General features: G+C 40.2%; 1 protein-coding gene across 1 annotated transcript in view; it reads right to left on the bottom strand.

Annotated features, from left to right (window-relative positions):
- HAT1 (histone acetyltransferase 1) overlaps nucleotides 1-20943 on the bottom strand; it is a 49379-nt gene that overhangs the window by 7622 nt on the left and 20814 nt on the right. Inside the window, exons 5-8 of the mRNA XM_004577064.4 lie at nucleotides 10409-10585; nucleotides 9977-10098; nucleotides 9372-9476; nucleotides 8946-9052 (exon numbers count right to left, since the gene is read on the bottom strand). Coding sequence (XP_004577121.1) covers nucleotides 8946-9052; nucleotides 9372-9476; nucleotides 9977-10098; nucleotides 10409-10585 — 511 coding nt within the window. The remainder of the gene's footprint in view (nucleotides 1-8945; nucleotides 9053-9371; nucleotides 9477-9976; nucleotides 10099-10408; nucleotides 10586-20943) is intronic.

Below are 20943 nucleotides of genomic sequence, written 5' to 3'. Positions count from 1 at the left end.
GTGCCCACAAGAGAGTCCTGGAGGAAGCTCCTGGCTTTGGATGGGCCCCTTCTTGGCTCCTGTGGCCATTCAGGGAGTGAACCACACATAGAAGGTTTCTGTCTTTCCCTCTTTTAACTCTGCTTTCACAGTAAATACATAATTCTTATAAAAGTGCAAACCTTTCCCAGGTAGAGAGTAAAGTAAGAAAATCATTTTAATATTTTCTTCATTGTCTCTGAATACCAAAGATATTCCTTATCTGTGGTATCCACATTAGAGCAAGTAATGGACATGGAAAACATCAGGACATCATCATTCGAAACACTCCACAAAGAATCTAAACCCCAGTTCTGTCCTTCAGAGATGTCATCTCCCTCCATGGTCCAGTATGGGTCAGTGCAGAGACTAAAGAATGTAAAAATGTTTTTAAAAAGTTCGTATTTGACATACTATTGTAGGGTATCAACACTCCCAATTAATTTGATTTTATGTAACCCTTATCAAAAACCCAAGCTTTTAAAGAAACTGACAAGTTCATTCCAAAATTATACAGAAATGTAAGGAATCCATAACAGAGAGAAGAAACTTTAAAAATAACAAAAGTTGGGGCTGGTATTTAAGCACATTAAACCTCTGCTCGTGGCACCAGCATCCCATGTAGGCACTAGTTAAGTGTTGCATGTTCTAGGCTTTTTTTTTTTTTTTTTAATTGAAAAGGCATATGCACAGATTGTCCATATGCCGGTTCACTCCCCAAGTGGCCACAACAGCCGGACCTAAGCCAATCTGAAGTCAGTCTCCCACATGTGTACAGAGTCCCAAGACTGTAGGCCATTCTTGACTGCTTTCCGAGGCCACAGAAGGGAGCTGGATGGGAAGCAGGGCCACTGGGGCACTGAACTGGCACCCATGAGATCCCAGTGTTTGAATGGGGAGGACTGGTCAACTGAACCACTGCCAGGCCTGATGCTTCACTTCTGAACTAGCTCTCTGCTAATGGCCTGGGGAGCAGCAGAAGATGACTCAAATGTGTGCACTCCTGAACTCAAGAGGGAGACCCAGAGTAAGTTCCTGGCTTCTAGCTTTAGACCAGCCCAGTTCTGGCTGTTTTGGCCATTTGGAGAGTGATCCAGAAGCTGGACATCTCTCCTCTCTCAGTCTGTCTTTCAAATAAAAATAAAACCTTAAAAAAAAAAAAAAAAGAAAAATTCCATTTCCTAATTTAGGGTTACTTCAAAAAGTTACGTAAGAAGACAGTGTGACACTCAGTAACTACATACACAGAGATAATGGAACTGAGTGTGCAGAAATAAATCCATAAACTTCAGGTCAGTTTTCTTCAATTATCAATTGATTTCTTTCTTTTCCTTTTTATATGTTTATTTATTTGATAGGCAGGCAGCAGGAGGGGTTGGGGAGGGAGAAAGCTCCCTCAACCCCAAGCTGTAGTTCCTTCCCAACTGCCTGGGAAAGCCCAGGCTAAACCAAGACTGAAGGCAAGATAACATATTTATCACATTTCTCAGCATTTCCACTCTTAAGTATATGTACCTCAGGAGGTATAAAAACATAGGTCCAAACAAAGACTTACATATGAATGTTCATTAAGAGCCAAAAAGTGGGAACGCAAGTGTTTACCAACTGATGGAGAAATGGAATGTAATATATCCATTAAATGGAATATTACTTGGAAGGATTCACTTCATTAAAGAAGTGAAACGCTAACACAATCTACAAAGATGAGCCTTGAAAACAGTACCCTATGTGAAAGAAGGTCACATGTTATATGAGTCTATGACCAGAACAGGCAAACAGAAAGAAAGTAGACTAGCTGCTGCTGAAGGGCTGGCAGTAAGGACTACTACTGGATAGAAGGTTTGCCTTCTGAGGAACAGAGTAGTCCAACACTGGATTATGATGGTTGCAAAAGTATCTACATTTAAAATAAGTGAGTTTTTACGGTATGTTAACTCTGCTAATAAAGCTGTTTAATCAAAGTTTAAGATGGGGGTAATATCTTTTTATTATTATTATTTATTTTTATTGGAAAGGCAGATACACAGAGGAAGATCTTCCATCCAATGGTTCACTCCCCAAGTGAGCCGCAACGGCTAGAGCTGAGCTGATCCAAAGCCAGGAGCCAGGAGCTCCTCTGGGTCTCCCACGCGGGTGCAGGGTCCCAAGGCTTTGGGCCGTCCTCCACTGCTTTCCCAGGCCACAAGCAGGGAGCTGGATGGGAAGCAGGGCTGCCGGGATTAGAACTGGTGAACATATGGGATCCCGGCGCATGCAAGGCGAGGACTTTAACTACTTGCTATCGCGCTGGGCCCAAGATGGGGGTAATATCTTATGTTGAGACTTATATTCCTTCACTCATTCAAACCATATGTGTTGAATCCTTTCTTTATGCCTTTGTGTAACAACTAGTTATTTAACATCATGTGCAAGCAATTATTAAGTATTATTTGACACTGGCTTTATAAAAGAACTGTTTCTGGCTTGATAAAAAATTATAACGTATTAAATGAAGGAACCATCAGTACAACAAAGTAACTGAAATATGCATCACCATAATCATTGATTAAACAAAACTGTATATAATTTGTCACTCCCATGATTCAGTCTTTCCCATTTTTTTAAGATTTACTTGATTTAAGATTTATTTGAAAAGAAGAATTACAGAGAGGGCCAGTCACAGAGAGAAGACTTTCATCTGATGGTTTGCTTCCCAAATGTCCAGAATGGCCAGAGCTAGACTGGCCCAAAGCCTGGAGTCAAGAGCTTCCTCCATGTCTTCAATATGGGAGACAGAAAAGCTATACTGAAGCAATTCCTTTTTTTAACTGGAATTCAGTATTAACCTGAAGTAAACTGTTACAAGATGCACGTAGTAGGGCCTGTGCTCTGGGACCATCATCTGACATGGGTACTGGGTGAGCCTGGCCTGCTCCACTTCTGATCCAGTTCTCTGCTAAGAAAAAAAGTAGCAGAAGATGGCCTAAATGTGTGGGGCCCTGCACCCATGCAGGAGACTGGGAAGATGCTCCTCACTTCAAATCAGCCCAGCTCCAGAGACAGTAGCCCATTTGGGGAGTGAACCAGTGGATGACAAAGATCTCATCATCTCCCCCTCCCTATCTGTAACTCTGGCTTTCAAATAAATAAACAAACAAATCTTTAAAAGAAAAAAACTGATGATGTGGTACTCCTAAGACCAACTATTAACAAAATTCTTCTAAAAACATAATTAAAAAAATTATTTCACTAGAAAATAGCATTGAACACAAAAGAAGGCAGTAAAAAGAATGAGAGCAGGAAGAAATGTGAAACAGAAAGCAAGTACTATAGTAGATTCAGGCAAAGAAATAATCTATACATAGATTCAGGCAAAGAAATAATTACATTAAATTTAGGTATTAAATACTCCAAAGGGCAGGGATTCTCAGACCATATTTTTGAAGATCCAATTATATACTGTTTACAACAAGCATTTCAATTCAAACCACTAATATGCTGCAAATCTACTGATGGAAAATAAGAAACCATGAAAGCAATATGAGGACTAGAATGATTATATTAATGCTGCACAAAACTGTCTGAAATAAGAACAAATTTTAAGAGGGAAAAAGAAGGCACATTTTATGATAACAAAAAGTTAATGCAATGGGAAGATATAAACACGTATTTAACTAACGACAGAGTACAAAACTGGCATAATCAAGGAACCAGACAATTCAAGAAAAAGTCAGAAATTTTTTTTTAAAGATTTATTTATTTTATTATAAAGTCAGATATACAGAGAGGAGGAGAGACAGAAAGATCTTCCGTCCGATGATTCACTCCCCAATGAGCCGCAATGGCCGGTGCTGTGCCGATCCGAAGCCGGGAACCAGGAACCTCTTCCAGGTCTCCCACACGGGTGCAGGGTCCCAATGCATTGGGCCGTCCTCAGCTGCTTTGCCAGGCTACAAGCAGCGAGCTGGATGGGAAGTGGAGCTGCCGGGATTAGAACCGGCGCCCATATGGGATCCCGGGGCATTCAAGGCGAGGACTTTAGCAGCTAGGCCATGCCGCCGGGCCCATAAAGTCAGAAATTTCAATCTACTTTCTCAATAATGAATAGAATTAGGCAGGAAACCAATGATTACTGATTGAGTTACTGATTACTGAAAGATTATTTAATGATTCATTAAGTAAGAGGGTCTGAACTGACCTAAAACAAGCAATAACACTGAATTATTAACTAAAGTCTTTACCAAGTCCAACACCAGGTAGCTTTACTGGTGAATTTTACCAAACAATACTTATAGAAATGGCAATTTCTCACAAATTATTCAGGTAATACAGGAAAGAAGATTTCTCAATCCACTCAGCGAATCCAACTACCCTGGACACGAAGGACCTAACACAAAAAATACTCATGTGGCCCTCATTCATAAAGGTAGAAATGTTCTTGACAAATTTTGAGTAAAACAAATTAGCAGTGTATAAGATGACCACATGGGATTTACATCAGGAATGTAATATTGGTAAAGCATTCAAAATATAGCAGATTAAAAGGAGAAAGACCACATGATCATTACAGTAGAAGGAACAAAAAAAGCACCTGTCACAATGCAACACCTTTCATAAAAGTGCTTGTGAACCGATAAATAAAAGGAAATTCCTGAATTTGTTATTGGTTATCTACAAAAAAATATACGGCTAACAATTTAAAATGACTACAGACTACATGCTTTCCCTTTAAGACACGGTGTCCACTTGTGCCACGTCCATCCAGTACTCCACCAGGGGCAAGAAATGAAAGGGAAAAATAGACAAATAAATAAAAGTACCTAACTACTAAGGAAGACTTTAAAAAATGTCTATTTGTAGACAATGTGATCTTGAACAAACAGCGCAAAAACTACAACTAATGAACAAGTTCAGCAAATATGTGCAACAGAAGATCAATATGTGAAACAGGTGGGCATTTACCCATTTATTAAGGTACCTGTATACATGGGTTCAACGTCCAGCTTCATTTCCTGCTCATGCAGACCATGGGAGGCAAAGTGATGGCTAAGGTAATTAGGTTCCTGCCACCCATGGCAGTCTTGGATTAAGCTTGTCTGCTAATTTCAGCCCTGGCCCAGCTCTGACCATTGTTGGCATCTAGGGAAGGAACTAGAAGATGGGAGCTCACCTGCTCATTTATGCTCTGCCTTTCCAACATTATCACAGTGCTTGGTTAGAGTTGTGGCTGGTCTGTTTCCAATCCAGCTCCCGCCAATTGGCAACCCAGGTAGAGGCAGGCTCTGGCTAAAGCACTTGGGTCCCTGCTGCCCACGTAGGTGGGTACGAGACTCACACTGATTAATGGCCTCCTGATTTGGCCTGGCCCAGCCCTAGCTGCTGCAAGCCTTTGGAGAGTGAATCAGCAAATCAAAGAACTCTGTTGGGCCCTGTACAGTAGCCTAGCAGCTAAAGTCCTCGCCTTGCATGTGTCAGGATCCCATATGGGCATCAGTTCTAATCCTGGCAGCCCCGCTTTCCATGCAGCTCCCTGGGTGTGGCCTGGGAAAGCAGTCAAGGACAGCCCAAGGCCTTGGCACCCTGCACCCATGTGGGACACCTGGAGAAGTTCCAGGCTCCTGGCTTCGGATCAGTTCAGCTCCAGCCATTATGGCTGCTTGGGGAGTGAATCATTGGATGGAAGATCTTCCTCTCTGCATATCTGCCATTTCAATAAAAATAAATAAATCTTAAAAAAAATAATATTGCCTCAGGAGGCTATTTTTAATTTACACAATAATCTAAAAGGCTACATAGCACATCCTAGAACTATAAGGGACATTCAAAGGACAATGATCATGAGTACTTCATACACTACTGGTAGATTAATATTGAAAGATATTTTATTTACACACACACACACAGACACATTCTAGCCTAGGATTAATTTCTATTACCAAATGCAATTCTTCAGGATTCTGGTGTTTAAAAAAATGTTGCATTGGGCCCGGCGGAGTGGCCTAGCGGCTAAAGTCCTCGCCTTGAAAGCCCCGGGATCCCATATGGGCACCGGTTCTAATCCTGGCAGCTCCACTTCCCATCCAGCTCGCTGCTTGTAGCCTGGCAAAGCAGTCGAGGACGGCCCAAAGCTTTGGGACCCTGCACCCGTGTGGGAGACCTGGAAGAGGTTCCTGGTCCCGGCATCGGATTGGCGTGAACTGGCCCATTGCGGCTCCCTTGGGGAGTGAATCATCAGATGGAAGATCTTCCTCTCTGTCTCTCCTCCTCTCTGTATATCCAGCTTTCCAATAATAATAAAATCTTTTTAAAAAAAATGTTGCATTTTCAGAACAGAATATAAAATTACTGTTATCTGACTTGAAGGTACAGCACAACTCACTACACAAACAGGATGTTATGGAGTAGCCAAATCACACAGAAGGGTAGGAAGGGACCTTTTTAACTTAGGCTAACTAAGTGTACCTCCAGGAAAAGGGTACATACTCCATAGTACTCAATCAATGAGGAACCAAGGAAGGGTACCCGAAAGCAGAATATAAATGACAGGTATGCCTGCTCATCAGATGCCAGATGTTGTTTCTTGCTTTCACTATACTTCCTGAATCTGACTCCCTCTCCTGTGTGGACATGTGAGGGTATTTCCTACACGGGGGAAAAAAAGTCACTGGTTCATTCTACTTAAAAGGTTACACACTGAGATGTCTTCGAATGTGGTATGTTAAAAGGCTGATATCCTCACAAAGAAGATAGTAGATAAGAAACCGTCTTCTTAGGAAGACAACTTTAATATTCAAGTTAAAACTGAGTGCTAAAAAAGGAAATTTGGGTGGTAATTATACCACAAACATTTATTCCCTGGCAGTAAATCTAGGCTAGCAACCATAAGTTTCAATTACCACTCTATCTGGCTACTTGTCAAGTAAGCAAAGGCCATCTCAACATACAGAATTTCTGGATTGCAAAGGGAGATCCAGGACCTACTAAGGATGTGCGCAAAGTTAATATACAAGGTAACTGAGAAATAGGCAACCAACATGATTAATCAATGGGAAAGTACAAGGTATGGTTTTATTTTTTAAAGAGGGGGTATGAAAATCCAGGAGAAATACCTTAATGAGAGAGCTGATAAAGCATTTTTAATATTTTATAATGTTGAGAAATGTTAATGCTGAAAATAAAGACTAATACCAGTTGCAGACTCAGAAGTCCTTTTGCCTGTTTAGCCTTTTCTCTTTAGAGATTTCAGTTTCTAACAAATAATAGCAACGAACAAAGGCTACCATTACTGATGACTCTTCACTGAGATTTAAGAAATAAAATTCTTTATCTGCTAATTGATGCTAAGTATCGAGGACTTTATTGGTTGGAGTAGACAGAAGAAAAGTGGTTAAGAGGCTTCAGAGAAACAACCCCTGCTGGCACATTACCCACTAGAGGAGACAAAGACTACTTATGTGGACTCCAGATTAAAATCCCCCAAAATGCTCCTCATGTAGTAACGAGTCCAGGCTTTGTGAGCAGGAACTAAACACAAGGCCCAGTAAACCAAAAGAAGTGATACATTTTGAATTATGTTTCTATAGTTTTGTATGTTACTAAGCTAATGAAGGTGTCATTTAAATAATTTATAGCATTTGATATAAACTAAGTTTCTTAATTACTTCTTTAGCTCCCAAGTTTCTAGCCCATTTAACATAGTGGGAAAACAAAATAAAAAGATGATTCAATTCTGTAAGTGCGCAACTCACTGTCAGAAACAGCGTGCTTTCCTGTAGCATATTGATCTGTTACACAGGATCAACTCACTGTTTTGGAGAAACTCTAACTTTATTTACACTGGACAACCAAGCCACTACACTAAATGGAAGAGGAGGAAACTGACGAACTGCCAATCAGCCCGTCTGCTTGCCAGTCCAGTACGCAGGTGTTTTGATTTCAGGCGCTTTAAGTTTGGTTTGTGTCAGTTTGTTTAAACAAGCTCACATTTTGGTGCATGTTAAATATTGCAGTTTACAAAATAAAGATATTAAAATTCTTTAAAGAATTTTTAAGCTTGAATGTCTGATTTGGATGAGAATATCTGGTGCAGCCTGAGTACACCTGATCTGAAATGTTTAGGATGAGAACTGTTTTAGATTTTGGAATACCTGCACAAGCTTTACCAGTGCAGCATCCTTAACCTGAAAAGTATCAGAACCTTGAGTGTGATGTGTGTTCAAGAAGCTTCAGATTGTGGAACGTTTTGGAGCAGTGCTGCTTGACCTATACAGTCATGTTCCAAACAACAGAAAATTATTTTCACTTTATCAGCAACTTTATGAGCAAAAATCAAAACAGTCAAGTGGAAAGAATAATGCCAGTATACATGTTTCTTTGGCTACTTAGTTCTTTGCCATTTCCTATGTTAACATCCTCTGCAATTCTACCTCAAGTTGCCTTGTTTTCCTATAGCGTCTCTTTCCATCTAAACATTCTACTCATAATACTACTTATATAACTATCCATACTGAAAGATGCAACTGCCAAATAAACTGAAAAACTAAGTTATATCACTTCGCAGTGTATTTATACTGAACCAAGGTTTCAACATTTGTTCAATTAGAAAGCAATCTAATATTCAGAAACGCTTATGATCTAAAATGTCATCTTTAGTCATCTTTAGACAATTTTAGAAAGACCCTAGGAAAATGCTGTATTTTTCACTACTCATAACAACAAACGCAGTGAAGACGACACTTTTTGGATTGGAGCTCAGCTCCGGCCACTGCAGCCACTTGAGGAGTGAACCAGAAGACAGAAGATCTTTCTCTTTGTAAATCTGCCTTTCCAATAAAAATAAATAAATCTTAAAACGAGAGAGAGAGAGAGAGAGAGAGAGAGAGAAAGAAAGAAAGAAAGAGAAAGATAGATTGATTCTTTCTTTTGGTAATAAAACAAGTTTCACATACCTGTAATATCAAGAACTGAAGGAGATGAAATGTAGTATCTATGAACTGTTTCAAGAAGTTGAGCACCATGGCCTTGACCTTGAAATGGAGTCAATATCAGCATCTGACTACAGTAAAGAAAGTATTTTAAAATTAAAATATCACAACATATCTAATTTAAAAAATTGCAAACCACACATTATAAGCATTTTAAAGTCTGTGACTTCTGTTTTCTTAATTCGACCTTCAAGAAACTCAAAAATAATAGATACTCAAAATAGATTTACTTTCCCCAGTTTCAAAAGGAACAATGAAATAAATCAGTACATAGCCAATGAATAATGGTGATTTTTTAAACAAATCAACACTATTTTAACAAGTATTGGAAACTTCAGCAGTTCCTTATTCTGAAATAAAAGACAAGGCACGTGTTATACTGCCAATTACCTTACACGTGGCCGGGTTTTGTCTGGGTACACATAGTAATTATAGACTGTCATGTAGCCTACAGTCGCAAAGAGCGTAGCTCCATCCTTATTATACTTCTCAAATCTGCAGATAAAACAGAAAGCCAAGCAGGTCAATTACAGTCGCGCTCCCATGCAGTGTCCATTTTCTTTTCCATTCTCTGACTGAATTTTCAGTGTCAGCAAGCTACTCTGTGAGGGCCCAATGGGTACACCTGCTATGTTCTGAATGTACAATTCACTTAATTGGTGTGCAGCAACTTGGATAAATCAGACCTCTTTACATCACTTCAGTGCACTTGCCTATTATAAAGATGAATAGGTGGCAAGTAAAAGAAAACACAGGCAAAGCTCATTTTACTGTTTAAGCCTACATTCAGAGCTCTAACGGACAACAGCATTTAATTCAGCTCTATTCTCAAGGTCTCCCAAAGCATAATGAAGGAAAACTCAAGCCTCATAAACAATAGTTTTTCTTTCCTGGGAAAAATATCATTATACTGTCCCAATAATTGGGCTGCCACAATTAAAAAGCTGGCTTTGTGGAGGTAATAAGGTCTACTGTTGCTTTAGAACTGTACTTACACTAGAAAGTAGTGCCATCTTTCATCATCCACGTCAATAAAGCTAGCAGTTTCAATAAACCACATCAAAAAGGTCTGAAGCCTTTCATGATATTCTCGAAAGCCTGTACATGTCATGTCAGCCTAGGGAAAAAGCCAGAAAAAGTCAGGTGAAACTCATCACAGAGGGAAGTGCAAGTCTGCGAAACACAAAACTATCTTGTGGGAAAATGTTTACAAGTCTCAGATTAAATGTGTACACACACAAACACACACACGCACACACACACACAGAGGGGGAGAGAGAGACAGAGAGAGAGAGAGAACAACTCTGTTTTTCATGACAGATAAAAATCTGTCTCCTGAAATTAGAAAAAACATTGAAAATAACAAAACTGCATATCAGCTTCAGGCAAATAGAGTAACTTTACCCAAGAAATACTTTTTTCTTTACCTTATAGATCTGAAATGTGAAGTTTTCTCCTGTGGGACTGAGAACCGAGTATGTATGTAGTAAGGTTCCAAATGGCTTGAAATCAGATTCTTTTTCCAGCAAAGAAAGAAAATCACTTGTGTTTGTGCAAAATCCAGGAGGAATGATTTGTCTAATTTTGCCTTCAACATCATCTGCCTAAGAAATGGAGGAAAAGGGATCAAAATAAACCAATAAATAATAACAGTAAATTTGAATTTTTAGTTTACTTTCTCTGACATGGACAAAACAAAACAAAACAAAACAACAAAAAAAATTCAAGGGACAAAAAGTAAGCATGCAATGAACTGGAAAAGACTGAGTTCCACGTGTACAAAGCACTGCCACATAAATTTGAGATGAGCATAATTATAACACAACAATAAATCAAAGGAGGCAGGTAGTCTAATACCAAGTGCAAGAATAAAGGCAATGCTACTGAAATTTCTGACATGATCTAGAAAAAAACACTGACTGTATCTATTCACGACAACTGGAACTGGCCAAAACAAAAGGGTGCTTATTATTTTATATGTATCAAAGAGGTCAGTATGCACGACATGAAGATTACCAGCAGCAGTGAGGTTAGGGCTAGAGCCTGACCAAATGAATAGCAACCTCATAATGAACAAGTAGGTCACAACTCTCTCATATGCCAACTCACAATTAAGATGACCATTTAAAAATATATTCATTTAGGAAATATACACATTATAAGAATGAGTGTAGTATCCACTCATCTCTACAGTGTGACACAATTTTTACAGACCAGAATTTGTAGCAGTAAAAAAAAGAGACTGGACAACAAAATTAAACTGAGAGATTAAAACTACCCTTGTTAAACCACCACGATGAATGTAAAACTATCAGCTGAGCAGACTTCATAATCCTTTTCAAAACCCCAAAAGACCACTTGATTGAATACATTTACTACTTCTCTTTAACCATGAATATTTGATGAAGTCTTACAATAAAGTATTACTGCTTCTCACCAGGCAATAAAACTTAATGAATTGGTCTCAACTTAACAAAACCTTATCCCTCAATACAGTCCCTAAAAGCCTGACATTACATTCAACAAAATGAGCTTGCATTCTATTGAAACTTTTTCCTGGACAATGAGGCCAGGTTTTTACTTAATGGAGTTTGCCGTGAGTTCAGCTGTAATGTTTGTATTGTATCTATTTCCACAAGGACTGACACAAGAACACTTTGTGTTAACTTACTAAGCAGCTCTTTCATACCGTTTACATGCATGATGGGTATTAGTTCTAAACCAAGACCCTTACTACTTAGCATTCAAAACAGGGAAATTAAGATGCTTAGAACAAAATACACTACAAAAGGCTAATACAACATGCTACTAATTCCTGTCCTTTCAACCATTTTTTAACTAAGTAGAAGCAGTGCACCTGCAGATGAATAGCACTTTATTATCATTCAGTTACATTTCAAGATAGAGAACCAAGGGAGGAGTTTATCACAAACAAGTTTTATTTTCAATGTTCTGGTACTACCAACATTTATATATAATTTGTTGATAGCTGTAAAAATAAGTGCTATTATTTAACATATACTTCTTAAACATTTTGCCTGACAGTTTATTTCTAATGTGTACACCAGTTCCTGCAATCTACTTATCCTAAAGATCAAATGAACTGCATTTAATAGCACTGTTCATTTAAAAATATGTATTTGATAAATATTTTTCCTATATTATGTTACAGAGAACAAATTCAGCATATTTATTGTCAGTACAGTTTTAACAGCTACATGAGGAAACTTAAAATAAGGACAGCTGTAACAGTTTGGTTATAAAGCAGTTAAAATCCATAGTTATAGGCAAAGTAGGTTTTTTTAAAAATCAAGAAAAACTACTTTTAAAGAGGTTTACCATCTGTCAAAAAAAATCACTTCAAGACATGAAATATATTTCTACTTTTGCAAACAACTCATGTCCTTCTAAATAAGATGCTGCAGAGCATGATCAAATCATTTTATCTTGCACCAAATCTACTTCAACGACTGCACAGAAACTCCAAGTTTCAAGTGCCAGTTCTAGTGAAAGGCAGAACAAGCCAAAGATTTGTTTAATTTGCAGCTTTCAAAGGACATTGTGGCAATGAATACCTTCAAATATTTTACTCTGAACAAGTTTATACATTATTTTAAGAACATTTACAGCAGGAGAGTGCTAGATAGAAAGCAGGGAATCTTATGTATATGTAAATATTCATATATATGTGTGTATCTCACTGACTTACACAATACATGTAACTTGAACCACATAGCTCTTGAAATACAGAATTCAGAACTTGGCTTCTATAAAAGCAAAGTGCTTCTATTTCTCTATTAAATTAACTATTGTTTAAAAAAGATCCTATAACCACCATGTCTTAAGATATTCTCCAAAATACAGACTGTGGTCCAGTTAAATTTCAAACATTCATTCATACTGGACAGAAAATAAATCATTAGAAGAAAAAAGCTCATCAGGGCCTGGGTTGGATGGCCTGGGTCCTTTGCCTCTCCTGGGCAGTGAGAGTCAGGCCCAGGAGCCCTGGGAATGGGGAATCTGGCAGCACCCAGCGCTCAGTGGCACCAGGCGAAGCCCACAGGCCACCTGGTGGTGTGCTTGTGGGGACTTGGGGCTGTGCAGCTGCCGGGGGCCTTGGGGGTGGCACAGGTGGGGGCATGAGGGGACCTGAGAGCTCAAGTTCAGGATTGATGGACTGACCGTAGAGTGCATGGATCAGAACTGGGTCCTAATCCTTGATCCTTCCCACCCTGAGGTGGGAGAAAGGGAGGGAGGGAGGAAAAGCCCATCATTTTAGTTGAATGTTGAGTTAAAGATAAACTGAAACAAAGCCCTTAATTCTAATGGGTTGATCTTTAAGTTACTTGTGAAGATAACTGAAAAATTCTCTATCTTCAAGAGCATTATATTCTTTTAATTAAATTATATAAAAATAGTGATAAGTTAAGCAGAACAAACCAAGAATACAGAATACAATGTGATATACTTAATCAATAAAGGTATGACTTGTAAGTATTTTCCTTACTTATAAGTATTTGTCAATTTCTTTAAATGAAGCGAAGCATGTATCTTCTAGTTAGGTCTTACGGTATGTAGGTGAGTCATGATGGTATGTTTTTAGATTGTATATTCTCTATGGTCATTTCAAATTCCAATATTCTATATTTTGTTATACATAAAGAAGTTCTTATGAAGCAACCTATGTTTTCCTTATCACTGCATAAAGCAATATGTTTGAACTAGTAATCTGTTATATTAATATTTGAATTTATTCAATTTGAAACTAAATAACCTAATATATTATTTTTGAGGTTGCAATTAAGTGCATATTAAGTAGGTAGTTCATACCGTTCTTTTCATCCAAACTCTGGCCCACTCCCTGAATGCTTGCAACAGCCAGGGCTGGGCTACACTGAAGACAGAAGGCTGAAATTCAATCCAAGTCTCTCAGGTGGGTTGCAGAGTCATCACCTGCTGCTGTCCATGACTATTAGCAGGAAGCTGGAATAGACTCAAACCTAGGCATGCCTAATATGCTATGTAGCTGCCTTAACTGCTGTACCAAAAGCCCATGCCCTTAGGAATAATTTTTATACAGGATTTCCCTATAAAGAGACTAAAGATTAAATCTGCTCTCAAAAGGTCCAACACTGTGGCGTAACAGGTAAAGCCACCCGCAATGCCACCATCCCACTTGGGTGCTGGTTTGAGTCAGCTTCTCCATTTCTGATCCAGCTACATGCTAATGTGCCTAGGAAAGCAGCAGAGGAAGGCCAAGTCCTTGGGCACTGTACCCACATGGAAGGCCAGGTCTGTCAAGCTCCTGGCTTCAGATCAGCCCAGCTCTGCCCACTGTGGCCATGTGAGGAGTGAGCCACCAGATGGAAGAGCTTTGTCTCTTCCTCTCTTTAACTCTGCCTTTCAAAGAAATATTTTTTTAAATCTGTTCTTGGCCTGGCACAAAATGGCCCAGTAAGCTAAATCCTTGCCTTGCCTTTCAAGCACTGGAATCCCACATGGGCACTGATTCACGTCCTGGCTGCTTGCCTGTAGCCCGGGAAACCAATAGAGAATGGCCTAAAGTCTTGGGACCCTGCACCCTTAGGAGAAAATACAGAGGAGGATCCTGGCTCCTGGCTTCAGATCGGCTCAGTTCAGCCTGTTGTAGCCATTTGGGGAATGAACTAGCAGATATTTCTGTCTCTCCTCTCTGTAAATCTGCCTTTCCAAAAAACATAAATAAATCTTAAAAATCTGTTCTCATTATCTCTCAAATTCATATTAAAAGGAGAAAGAACTGACTGCAATCCACAGATAATACCAATCAGTTCATATTTTTAGACTTTTTTTTTACCAAACTATTCATGGAAATGCTAGCAATCACCAAGACTGACCACACTTAGTTCTCCACTCCATTAAAGCTGTGAAAATACCCTAGAAGAATACAGGCAATATTAATAAAAACAAAATTCAGAGACTACTACAAGATGAACAGACCATCAGTGTCTGAATAATGATTACTATATTGTAAAATTCAAAATACCAAGTTGCCTTTAAAGATAGCTAGTGAGGAGATTTCACAGGCATCTTAGTTTTGACTAAAGAATTTTAGTATAACTGACGAATCTGTAAAAGAAAAAGAGTAGATAAATGTAACTGAAAAATTCTAGTACATTAACTTTCAAGCAGATTTACTATGGCTAGTGACCAACTAAAAGGATATTTTTATACTCAAAAATAATGATACATTGCATTATCTGCCAAAACTCAGATATGATACAGACTCAAATCCAACACAGCGGATATGAAACTCTAGACTTCTTTCCACTTAGACCTACTTCTCCAGTCTTCCCTGTATCTGTTAATGATACCACCACTGTTTATGCAGGGGACGCATGCATCACATCTAATTCAACATTAAACCCTACTGGCTCTATCTTCAACACAGAACCTGACAGCCGCCACACCACACCCAGTGTCTCCTCTAACAGCAATGTTGTGATTTTGTTTTCATTTACTCTTCTCCCCTAGAGTGTATTTTGTGCATAGCAGTCAAAACCTTTTTTAAAAATGTAAAACACATCCAACGACTCTTACTTCGAGCCTTTAATGATTACCAATACTTTTATCCTGCAATTCAGCTTTGCCATCACTGTCAACCATCTCTAACCCTCTTCTCCATCACTACAGTGATCTAACCACATGGATATTTCTGTTCTACAAAAATGCCAAGACTGTTATCTTTTCAGGACCTTTATATTTGTTGGTGTCTCTGCTTAGTAAAGCTTTGCCCTCAGATGATGATATAGCTAACTGCTCCTTCGTTATTTTAAACCAGCAAAATGTGTCATCACTCTCTTGGAAAGAGATAGAAGACACAAAGTACTCCAACATCTGCTATCCATTCTTTTTTACAACGGGAAAAAAATCTTTGAATATTTAATATAAGTGATCTTTGACCATCAATCAAGTAAGTACCCTCACAAATATATCAGAAAAGATTGATTTCTTACTCCTTGAATATCTCTAAGTAGAAAAACTTAGCTCTCAAAAGTGGAAGAATTAAAAGTCAATGCAAATATACAGCTATTTTCACTGCATGTGGTATTTGAAAGATTTATCAATAACTAAATCAATAATTCCTTTGCGGGGGAAAAAAACCAATCCACCACCATCAAATGTAACAAAAAAAAAAAAAAAAAAAAACAAAGAAAACAGCCCCTCCAACAGTAAATTGCAACACAAACAAAAATCCACACCTGTATTTTTAATAACATCTGTATTTAATAATAGCTGATTCGAGAATTTATCAAACTAGTCAGAAAAATTTGATTATGGAAATATTCCATTTTAATACATCAGTGTTAAATGCTAGTTTACCTAAGATTAAATCTTTCCAAACAAATCACAACTATAGCATTATAATCGTAACTGTAAAATTCACAAAAATTTCAAGCTATTCAAACTACGCAATAAAAGTAAATTGGCAAGCAAGATCATCTCAAATATGGCTGAAAAGTAGAACAAAACAAGCAAACAAAAGATGTCCAGTAACATAGTGTTTCTTGCATGAAGTTGAGTAATAGGTATTTCATGATAAAGAAGTAACTGACATACCAATTACCTTGCTCCGATCATTATATATAGTATGTATACCTGTAGTGACATATGCTGTATCCCATAAATATGCACACCAATGTGCCAATTAAGATATTTAAAGACTATTTCAGACCTCTTTCATATTATACACAATTTATTTTATACAAGACTCCATTAAGCTCACCAATATGGCATTTTTGTCCTTAAAAGGATTATTTGCTAGAGAAGACCCTCACAATTATAGCAGTAGCTGGACACAGCACAAAATATGAAACATTTTTCTGTTTTTTTGCTAAAAACAGAAATAAAAAGTAACAAGCTTAAGAGCCTAAACTCATTAGAAAAGGTCATAAATATGTCTATCCAACATAATCTGTTTTTCTATCATTTACTTTTTCTATCATTCAATTTTTCTAGCTTCTATCTATTTCGAAAATAACATTTACATTCTCAGTTATTTCTTGGGGTAACAATCCACTTGTTACAACAATCTGCATTAATTTCCTCAGGATGCTGTAATAAAAAACTGAATTTAGTCTTTAACAGTCTGGAGACAGTGTCTGAAATTGGTGTAACTGGCCCATAATCAAGGTTGCCATATTGCCTTTGCAGGTGGGAGAAGAGAAAGCATTCTTCCCCTCTTCCACCATCTACTGGTTCATCCGCCTTTGCTTACAGCCACATTACTCTGCCCCTGAGTGGATCCTTCTTTGCTTACAGCCACGTCACTCTGCCCCCACGTGGATCCTTCTTTGGCTTACAGCCACATCACTCTGCTCCTTGTGGTCACACTGCCTTCTACTCTTCAGTCATTGAATTTCCTTTTGCAAACTTATTAGGAGAGATGTGATTACATTTAGGGCCTACCCATATAATCCAGGATAAATTCAAGACTCTTAACTTGTTCACATCTGCAAAGTGGGTTTTTGTGGGCTTTTTTTGGGGGGGGAGGGAAGGGCAACATTCACAGGATCCAGAGATTAGATTGTGGAGTAGGGGGCGGAGGGGGTGGTAAAAGTCTTTATCTAGCCTACCACGGATGCTTTTTAATCACTCTTTGCCTTTACCCCTTTGAAATTTTTGTTTCAAGTAATTTTATAAACACCGTAATTATACATGTTCATAAAGGCATCTGTGGGGTCAGACATGTAGCAAGAAAAATTTAAGTAGATTCTCCAAGTTTGAAGTAAAACTAAAAATGTAGATATTTGTCTCATGTTTGAGATATAGAAAAAGAAGTGATTTTCACATTCACAATAAAAACACCCAAAAGCTGGGAGGGAGAGCACCACTGTGGCTTCTACAGGTGGAGTCTCTGCCTGGAGTCCTGCATCACAACCACACTGGAGTGCTGGGATTGAGCCTAGCTTCTCCACTTTCAATCCATTTTCTTGATAATGCACATCCTTGGACTCAGCAGATGATGGTCGAGATGCTCAAGTCCCTGCCTTCTCTATGACACCTAGACAGTTTTGGGCCCTGGTTGAAGCCTGACTCAGTCCAGCTGCTGGGGTCATTTGGCGACTGAATCAGCACATGAAGATCTCTTGTCTTGTTTCTCTTGCTCCCTTTCAAATGGAAAGTTAAAATAAATAAAAATTTATAAAGCCAGGATTGTGGTACAGCACATAAAGACACTCTACTTCCAGTCCAGCTTCCGGCTAAAGCAACCAGGAAGGCAGCAAATAATCAAATACTTAGGCTCCTGCCACTCATGTTATCAGACCAGACCAGACCAGAGTTCCTGGCACCTGGCTCAAAGGTGGCTGTTATGGACATTTGGGGAGTGAACCTATGGATGGAACATTTCTTCGTCTCTCTTCAGCTCTATCCCTCAGCCTCTGAAATAAAGAACCTTTAAAAATAACCCAAGTATCTATGTAACTGTGTCACATAATACAATGTAATTACTGAAGTTAAATAATAAATAATTTAAAAAAAAAAAAAGAAAAGAAAAAAAAATAAATAAATAAGGGCCCCGCGGCGTGGCCTAGCTGCTAAAGTCCTCGCCTTGAACGCCCCGGGATCCCATATGGGCGCCGGTTCTAATCCCGGCACCTCCACTTCCCATCCAGCTCGCTGCTTGTGGCCTGGGAAAGCAGTTGAGGACGGCCCATGGCTTGGGACCCTGCACCTGTGTGGGAGACTTGGAAGAGATTCTTGGTTCCCGGCTTCGGATTGGCGCAGCACCGTCCGTTGCGGCTCACTTGGGGCGTGAATCATCGGGCGGAAGATCTTCCTCTCTGTCTCTCCTCCTCTCTGTATATCTAACTTTGTAATAAAAATAAATAAGTCTTTAAAAAAAAATAATACGGGGGCCTCAGGAAGGGGCATCTTGCTCGGATCCTGGCTCCAGCCACCACGTGCACGTGGTGAGCTGTCCCCAGACAGCCAGTGTGCCATTTGGTGCCAGGCTCCGCCTGCTGGCCGCCCAGCCGGGGAGCTCTGGGATTTTGGTTCTTCGATTCGCTGCTTAGGTAGCTCCATGCTGAACCCACAGTGCTTTGGGGATGTGAATCAATCCTAAAGCTTCCCAATGACAGTAACTCTTCCTCTGAAGAACCTGTAATTACTTAAAAATGCTGAGTACCGAACACCAGTTCATGCAAATGCTAAGGCTCTGGGCTTGTCCAGCAGGATGTCCCATTACCTGATATGATGATGGACCAGCAGAGGGGTCACAGTAGGCAGGGCCATGACATTAACTAGCATTTGAGAACCATATCCAGGGGTAGATTATGTGGGGGTTGTGTGGGCCAAACCCTGTGGAAATTCTAGCCCCATTGGTTAGTTTAAGAGTGGGGGTGGTGATGGACTAAGCTAGGTGTGACCAAGGAACTTACCATCAATCACAGGTAAAGGAACCCTCAACAGCCTGGACAGGTCAAGGCAGCAGCACCCGAATGTACATCCTGAGTAGGGTGTGGGGTGGACCGGGCTGCTATGTTCACCAGCTCATGCAAGGACAAATGGAAGGCCAGTCTACACCAGGCACTGGCCTAAAACCCAATGGCATGTATGAGAATTCGGTCTGGGAGGGGATCAAGAGGAGAAACTTGGGAAACTCCTCTGGTGAGTCATAGCTCCCACTGGTGAACAGGTGGTTCAGACCTGGGGGTCGGACAAGCTGGGCAAAGTAGCTCCAACTGCTCGTCAGTGTATGAAAAGGCGATGGAACACGCGCACCGGGCAGTACTGAGCAAACCTTAGCCCACAAGTTAAATTAGACACCATGATGGAGCACAAGAGATGCCCAGCTAGGTTCTTGCACCAATTGGTCTGCATGAGCCAGGGATGCTGAGCCACAGTGTCTAAGGCAGGAGTCACGACAGGTGATGGGCTGTGCCAAGCTGAGTCAGAGCAACCACTGGCATGCTGAACACTGGCTGGGAACAGGCCCGATTGGGGAGCTAAGGGGAAACCCTAGCTGGGTTGAGGTTCCCACTAAGGGGTGCACGAGCTGGAATGGGGCTACGTTCTGATCGGGTTACAGTTGTAGTTTCCTTTGGCACAAGTGTGGACTGGGACTTGATGCACCGGGCCAGGTCAGACTGCAACACCTTCTGGTGTTCTGGAGGACCAAGGTAGATGTAGGACGGACTAGGCTAGGTTTCAGCCCCTATTGAGCCATGTGTGAGCTGTATGTGGGTATGGACGAACCGTGGCTGGGCTGAAACATCCAATGGCAAGAACCAGAATGGGTTGAAGGCCAGTTAGGAAAAGCCACTGTTCTTGCTAGGATAGGAGGTGAACTGAGTAGGGCTGGCTCATGGACCCACTGGTATGTGCGAAACCTGGCACTAGGAGGGGTTCTGATGGAGGAGCCTGGGCAACTCCTCTGACAGGACACAGACCCTGCAAGTAAGCGCAAGAAGCATGGAAGGAAACAGCCCAGAAGAGGTCATGGAAAGAGTCCCACTGGCATACATTTGGCATGGGTCGGGGGCAGACCAGGCTGAATCAGTTCACGTCATCCACTGGCAAATCCGAACACTGGAGCAGAGTGTGGGTCGAGCCAGGTTCGGTCGTGACAAAAGCAGTACACAACACAGAAAGCCAAGGTGTGGTTGCCTGTGCCAGATGTGACCACAGTACCCAACCAGCACATGTGAGAATCAGGAAGGGAGGGGCAGAGCTGACAGGGGAATAAGAGGTGGTTCCCTTGCTGGACAGCTGGAGAGCGTGAGCTGGGATGGGGACAGACCAGACTAGGCAGGGTTATAGCACCTGTGCGCCTCATGTGGACTAGATCAGGGAAAAGCCAGGGTGGGCGTATTATTCCTACTGGTACAAACAAAATTAGAGTGGGTGAGGGTTGTTTGGGCTTAGCCGCAGCAGAAGCTGGCACGGGGGACTAATTCTGTCAAGTCAAATCACAGAA

The sequence above is a fragment of the Ochotona princeps genome, chromosome 5 (assembly GCF_030435755.1).
Source record: "Ochotona princeps isolate mOchPri1 chromosome 5, mOchPri1.hap1, whole genome shotgun sequence".
In the NCBI taxonomy this organism is placed as follows: domain Eukaryota; kingdom Metazoa; phylum Chordata; class Mammalia; order Lagomorpha; family Ochotonidae; genus Ochotona; species Ochotona princeps.
Note: the sequence above shows the minus strand (reverse complement) of the source record. Positions and strands in the feature narration are given on the sequence as shown.